Here is a 7,203-nt window from a genome sequence, read left to right as displayed (position 1 = left end):
GTGACCACACACAGCTCCAAATCCATAGACTCTTCTATTATGAATTTGTTGCATACAAATGCTCCTATTTGTGACTTTGAGATCCTATTCAAAAGTTTAGATCATCAGCAATAGTTGATCTTGTTGCAGCAACTTATCTCCATTCGTACTTGTGTTTTGGATCTTCTTTCTGATAGACACTTGTTGAATTAGAAAGTTGCAAAACCTCTCAGATCTCACAAGAATAACTCACAAGTCTTGAAAAAGTGTATTAAGGTTTTGCTTTTATACCTAGCAGTGTTGGACTCAAACCCTAAACATTTTGCAGGCTTTCGGGCTTGATTTAAAATCTGCAAAAAGCGTAGTTCGATCAATCGAACCTGTCTCTCAATCGTTTGAGCTTAGCAGTTTCTGAATTGTTCTTTCTACAGTTTGTATGTTCTTGAATCTTAACTTATATCAACTTGAGCAATGTCTAAAATTGTTCTAAGACATAAATATCTTATACTAGACATGTTATTGTACTCGGTTTGCCAACATACATAAAATTAGAACCTAAACATTTAATCCTAAATATTTAGAACTTAACGTATATATTTTTATTTATTTATTTTGGGTTTGATATGGTGATTTTGGGTTTTTTTTTTTTTTTTTTTTTCTTTTTTTTGGTGGTTGGTGATGGTGGGTGCCAATTTTTTTCGTTTTCTTTTTTATATATTGTAAGGGTCTTTTTAAAGTTATTTTAAAGTGTTAAATGTTAAAACAGAAGATGAGATATAGGGCATATTTTTAAGTAATGCGTTAAAATAGATAATAAAGTAACTTTTTAGTGTCTAACGGTTCTAGCATCAAAAGTGCTAAATGACCAAACATCAAAATCCATGCTTCATGAGATGTGCCAAATTCTAAAATTTTTTAAGGGCACTATAGCATGTTGTAAAAAAATTATCATCTTTTATTTTATTTTTTGCCTCTCTTCTCTCTCTGTCCTCACTTTCTTCCACTTTCAAAATTCTAAAATTTTTTAAAGGCACTGTAGCATGTTGTAAAAAAATTATCATCTTTTATTTTATTTTTTGCCTCTCTTCTCTCTCTGTCCTCACTTTCTTCCACTTTCAAACTTCTCTCTCTCTCTCTCTCTCTCTCTCTCTCTCTCTCTCTCTCTCTCTCTCTCTCTCTCTCTCTCTCTCTCTCTCTCTCAAGCAATAACTTGCTTCACTCATAATTCTAAGATCCAAATGATATAAATGAATTATATATATAAAGCTCTGGTTTTGGACTATGATGTACCCATCATGAGAAAGTAAACAATAAAGTAATTTTTCTTAAAGGAATTGAAAGTAGGTTTTGTGTTGATTTAGTCTTTGTTTGTTTGCTTAGCTCCATTGCTACCACCACCACTCCTAATCCACCAAACACCAAATAGTCCACTGCTAATTTCTTGGATCTAAACCTCTCTGCCTCCCTTGACTCCTTTGTCTTGGTGGTGGTTGGTGTTTTTGTGGTTATGGGTTGTTTGCTAGTGGGTGTGGGTGTTTGGCTATGGGTACAAGTGTTTGGCAATGGTTATTTGGGTTGATCTAATTTTGGGTTTTTGGTGGTTGGTTGATTTTGTGTTAGTTTTATGGTGGCTAGTGGTGGATGGGTTAATTTTGGCGATGGGTTTGCATTTTTTGCGGTTATGTTAGGTTGTGGGGTGGTGGCTGGTTTTTTTTTTTTACATAATAGTGGGTTTTTTTAAAAGGATATTTTAGTGTGTGTGGTGGGCCTTTTTATGTTGTTGGGCTTCGATCCCTCCTGCTGCACTACGTTTCATAGATCTGAGGTAAGAGAGCTGGGACTGGCCTAAATGGGACTACACTTTAGGCTAGCTTGTGCGCAAGTCAGGCCATCCTAATATAGACTCATTTTGGCAGGAGCACCACGGGCTAGGCAAATGGTATGGGCATGGCAGGAATAACTGTTACAGATGTTATAGCAAGAATACAGTACAACAGAATAACTAAAATACTAAACAAAATGAATAAGACTAACACCAATAAGGAAGGTAACTAATAAAGTTATAGTAGAATAACACAACAAAAGGAAATAACGCTACAGCAAACAACTTAATAACTAAACAGTAAACTAATCACCCAATAAGCATAAATAGCAAAAAGAAAACTTGTTTGCTAGGAAAAAGTAGGCTTAGCTTTTCAACAGAAGCGAATTGAAGAAGGGAATCAATCTCCAACGTGAGTAACCACAAGGAAGGCTTCTGCCATAGAAGTTATGCACTTTAGAAAAAAGGACCTAAATGGATTAAGTTTCAATTCTCAATCTCTTAGAGAGTGGATCTATCAAGAGGAAAAGAAAAATGTGGTCTATTGATGCATGCATCTATTCCTACCGCTTGTATTCCTCTGGTTTTTTTGTGCGTTCTCTCTTTTTTCTTTTTCCTTCCATTCCTCCTCCCTTTCACTGTTCACAACTACCCCTTTTTATACTATCTACCGTGGTGGGATTTACCATTTTTGCCTATCAACTGCTTTTGGCTCCTTATGGGTGTTCTTCCAAGATTGCCCATTGGCTTGCTGGCTGCTTAGCCACTACTATTGTTCAGAGTGTGTTGGCTACACCACTCTCCATTCCCAGACAAAATTACTTGTCTTGTTTCTTACTTCTCTCTGTTTTTCACTTCACACATCCGGATAAGGATTAAACCTCTTCATTACCTACCTCTATGGCATGTATCAAGTGGTTCCAACCTATACTTACCTCTTTTGGGTGAGATGTCATCATAGCAGAACATCTCTCCCAAAGAAGCTTGAGCGGGAACCCCAAAATAGACCCCCTTTTTCTCCTCACCACTAAACCACACCCTTTGAAAGCCTTGACCTGTGGCCCACCTCCCATGTATTGGTTGGGTACAAGTAAGTGGTGCCTTGGCCCTTTGTGCATGCTCCACTCCGTCTGAATTTGTTTCTTTCTGACCTTCACATCATTTTTGCTGCCTCCGTGTTTGTTTTATTCTACTGTACGTGCTAGTTGGTGTTTATCTTTTGTGGCGTGAAGGATGCGTGGGCTTTTGGGCTTGTATTCTCTGCCTTTTACTCCTTCTTGGACTGGATGTTGCTTGGACAAAAGCCTTCATCTTCCTACCGAGCCCATGCTTTCCTTTCCTATGACCGTGGGCCTTTTGACAGCTAATCCTGCCATATCACTTCATCATGCCTACTATAGCTTTATCTCTCTTTTTATTTCTTATTACCCCGTGGGCTTGTGGGCTAATGCTCTTGCCGTACCAGCCCATTTCTTCATCAATCTTTTGCTTAGAGCTTCCTTGGCCCATTTTCCACATCTTTACCTCTTTTAGGCTTTGTTGGCCAACATTCTTACTGTGCCGGCCCATTTCACTACTTCATTCCTCGAGCTTTCTTAGCTCATTTACTTCTTCTTTTTCACCTCTTTTACTTTCATGGGCTTTTTGCTAGATTCTTTGGGCTTTCTCGACCCAATTACCACATCTTTACCTCTTATTACTTTTCGGGCTTATTGGCCTTTAAGCCAACCCAATGAGTTTACTAATTCATTTCCCTGGTTTCTCTAGCCCATTTACTTCCTCTTTACCTCTTATTATTCCCATAGGCTTACTACTCCATTCCTTGGGTTTCCTCGGCCCATTTACTCTTTCTTTACCTCTTTTTATTCTTGTGGGCCTACTGGCCATCAATCTTGCCATTTCAGCCTACGGGGCTTGTTTGCTTATTCCTTTACCGTTTTCCTTTTCTCATCTTCTCTATTGTTGGGCCCTTTGTCAAAAATGGGCATCAACAATGTGTTGTAATGGTAAAATAAAAAATGTGATATAAGGTGTATGGTAAAATAGTATGTTAAAATAATAAAGTAACTTCTTGGTGTATTAAAGTGACATTTTTTTAGAACAATCGATAACATTAGCATTTTTAGAACAGCTAATGTTAATACTCTGATATCAAGATTGATTAGACATTATAGCCAAAAGTCTTACATTTCAGTGACTACCCTTAAAAATAAAATAAAAAGAAAGACAAAATTTGGCTCCAAACAAAATTGTAGTCTTGGCTCAAACTATCAATAAAAAAATGATAAAATTTAGCTACAAAATAGGTTGTAACCTTAGGTTATAACCTTATTCAATATCTTTTTATTGAAGATGAATTTTGACAAATCCACAATTAGATTACATCTTCTTCTTATATCCTCCATACTTGCAAAATTTCTAGAAAATTAAAGATCAATAGCTATATCATAAATAAGTTACTTAAATTGCAAAATTTTGTAGTTTAAAATTATGCATAAAATATAAATTTATAGACTATATAGTAAATAATATCTGATTGATACAAAATTTGATATTTGTATTAAGAGCGTATAGAACATGCAATTCAATGATTAGATTTTCAAAATATGTAATGATGTTTATTTTATTAAATAAAATTATAGTTTTAGATTACAACCAATTATATAATTAATTTTTGTGATATTAGTCATTGTCTTAAAATAAAAAAGATTAGGCGAGTTACATGCATTGCATACAAGTGTCATTTTCTCAAAATAAAAAAAGATTATAGAGCAGTATCCTGTCAGTATGTATTGCAATTTGCAATGATCATATATAAGTATTGGATATTAACAGTTCCGTAAAAAAAACTCCAAACACACGCAGAAACAGAGATGATGGCAAGCACAACCATTTCGGGAACAGGAAGCGGTGGTGCAGAGGTTCCAAAAATCGCGTGGAACGAAACCCAGCACAGGTTCGAGACTGAAGACAAGAAAGCGTACATAGAGTACGTGATGAGAGATAATGGGAAAGTGATGGACATAGTCCACACCTTCGTACCATCTTCCAAGAGAGGCTTAGGCTTGGCTTCTCATCTCTGCGTTGCTGCCTTCAACCACGCCAAATCTCATTCCTTATCAGTCATACCCACCTGTTCTTACGTCTCTGTGAGTCCCACACCGACCCTTATCAATACCCTTTTGCTCTGTGATTGAGTTTTTCTTTTTCAATACTTGGTTTCAATTTGATTGTTTCACTGGGTTTAATTGCAATTGATTTGTTGGGTTTCACTGGGTTTCTCTTCTTTTTTTTTCTTTTTTTTTTTGGATAATTCTAGGATTGAAAATAATGAGATTAAAAAAAAGGGTATTCTTTTGATTTTGGGTATAATTCTGCTTATCCAAAGGATTCTGATAACTCTTATTAGTTCTATAGTGATTGGGATACTGATGTTTCAGTTATAATTCATGGTACAAACCTATGCAAAACCACAAAAACCCTGAACTGAGGAAATAAAAAAGCTGTTTATCATTTTAGGTTCATCCTTTTGGCATACTACAATTTGGTGTCATCCAATTTTTATTTATAAATGATTCATTCGTAGCATTGCATTGCACAAAGGCTAATGGGTGCTTAATCAAAGAGAAGATGGCTTTAAGGTGGTTCGGTGGGGCTCATTTGTGAAATTGTAAAATGTAGAAGAATAAACTTTATGGTTGTTAAAGATTGTATGGTTGGGGTTGTATGTGTTCCTTTTCATATTTTGTTCAAATGAAGATGTGCAGAGAAGAACCTGATTAGTTTGTAACTGCTGTCTTTGGGTGGTGGCTATACTTGAAATCTTAGGATTGACAAACGCAATTTTAAACCACATAATCTTTGATTATCAGGATAATTGAAAATATTCCTTTATATGTTGTCAACTTGTCATTGGATATCTTATTTACTTGTTTGATTGTGCTACATGGTTGTTGATAGTATTCCTGATTCATTTTAAGCTTGATCATTTTGGATAATACCCCTTGATCATGATATATAAAAAATGATTCCCGGTAATTTGCTTATGTTACTCTCAAAATTCCTTCGCACCAAGAATTACTGGCTAGTCTTCACTTGGATGGTATTTTCTAGGCTGTGCTATGAGTTTACACATGTTTTATTTTCTGGCAGGACACTTTTCTTCCAAAGAATCCAACTTGGAATTCTCTTTTGTATTCGGAGGATCTCAAGTCCAATATATGAATAAGTTAGGCTCATCAGCAAGTAATACTGTAATGGAGGAAGACATTTGTAAAACCTAAGTGGAGGTTCTTTTGCTTCCGCTCTTCTCATCTTAAATGGGTTTTTTTCTTTTTTCATTTGCAGCCTGAAGACGTCATATTCTAAGCTGTGTCTGCAGATGGTGTAATCGTCTCTATCTATGCCTTGTGGTTGTAATTTGACTAATAAGTATTTATCTTTACTTGCTCAAGGTAATGTCTTTGATGAGCGATGAAACGTTTTTTTTTTTTTTTTGGAATGAGAAATATACTAGCTCTACATGAAGGGAAGGAATCCCTTGTTTAGGTCCCTCAAGAAGAACCCAGTTCTGTTAAGTAGATAGGCTTCATCTATTGTGCCACTGTGTTGAGCTATAATTGTCTAGGTAACCCCACCCCCCCACCCCCTCCAGACAAAAAAAAAAGAAAAAAGAGTCCAATGGGGCAAGAACTTTCAGTAACATTTGGAACATTTTATTTCTGAACAAATGTCGAACAAATGTCTGAAAAGGGCTGTTTTCAACATCCAATGATGCATACTCTTATGACTTATCTAGCTATATTTGAATTTTAAGTCTATAATCATTAGAAGTATATGGATTTTTACCCAATAACTAGTATTTTATTTTATTTTTTTTGGTGGTAAATATTGAATGTTTTTGTCATTTAGTCTCTATCTAAGACAATGCCTAGATTGTTCCTCCTTGCATGTAGGTCAATACTTACCTGACAAGAAATTTCAGTATTGAAGGACCCTTATATTTACAACCATGGTTTTAAAAACCAGACCGGGGCAAAAACTAGATTTGCCTCTAGTTCCCAGTTTAACTAGATTTTTTACCGGTTTGGCCGGTTTTTATTGGTTTTGGGGATTTTTATCAGACCAAATTGGTGCCCAGTTCTTGGTTGAACTGATCGGACTAACCGGTCTGGTCCAATTTTCAAAACTATGGTTACAACTACCTAACACTTTATTGTACAGATAATTTTGAACTAAAAGAAAACTTTTTTGGTGGAATAATAACATTTCTTCATTCTTAATAGTTACATACAAGTAGCCAAGAATCTTGTAACTCAATTGACATTACCTAGTGTTTCCAATGAAAATTTTCAGAGTTTAAGTCCTCTTCCCTTATTGTATCTATCGAATAATTAAAAAAA

General features: G+C 35.5%; 1 protein-coding gene across 1 annotated transcript; it reads left to right on the top strand.

Moving 5' to 3' along the window:
* The first annotated feature begins 4,609 nt into the window (after nt 1-4,609).
* LOC126698191 (acetyltransferase At1g77540) lies at nt 4,610-6,254 on the top strand. Its single transcript, XM_050395238.1, has 2 exons — nt 4,610-4,950; nt 5,954-6,254. Exons 1-2 carry the CDS (start codon nt 4,675-4,677, stop codon nt 6,023-6,025), a joined length of 348 nt encoding a protein of 115 aa, XP_050251195.1. The 5' UTR covers nt 4,610-4,674; the 3' UTR covers nt 6,026-6,254.
* The last annotated feature ends 949 nt before the right edge of the window (nt 6,255-7,203 follow it).

This window comes from Quercus robur, chromosome 9 (genome assembly GCF_932294415.1).
Source record: "Quercus robur chromosome 9, dhQueRobu3.1, whole genome shotgun sequence".
Taxonomy (NCBI): domain Eukaryota; kingdom Viridiplantae; phylum Streptophyta; class Magnoliopsida; order Fagales; family Fagaceae; genus Quercus; species Quercus robur.
This window is presented reverse-complemented; position numbering and strand designations above follow the sequence as displayed.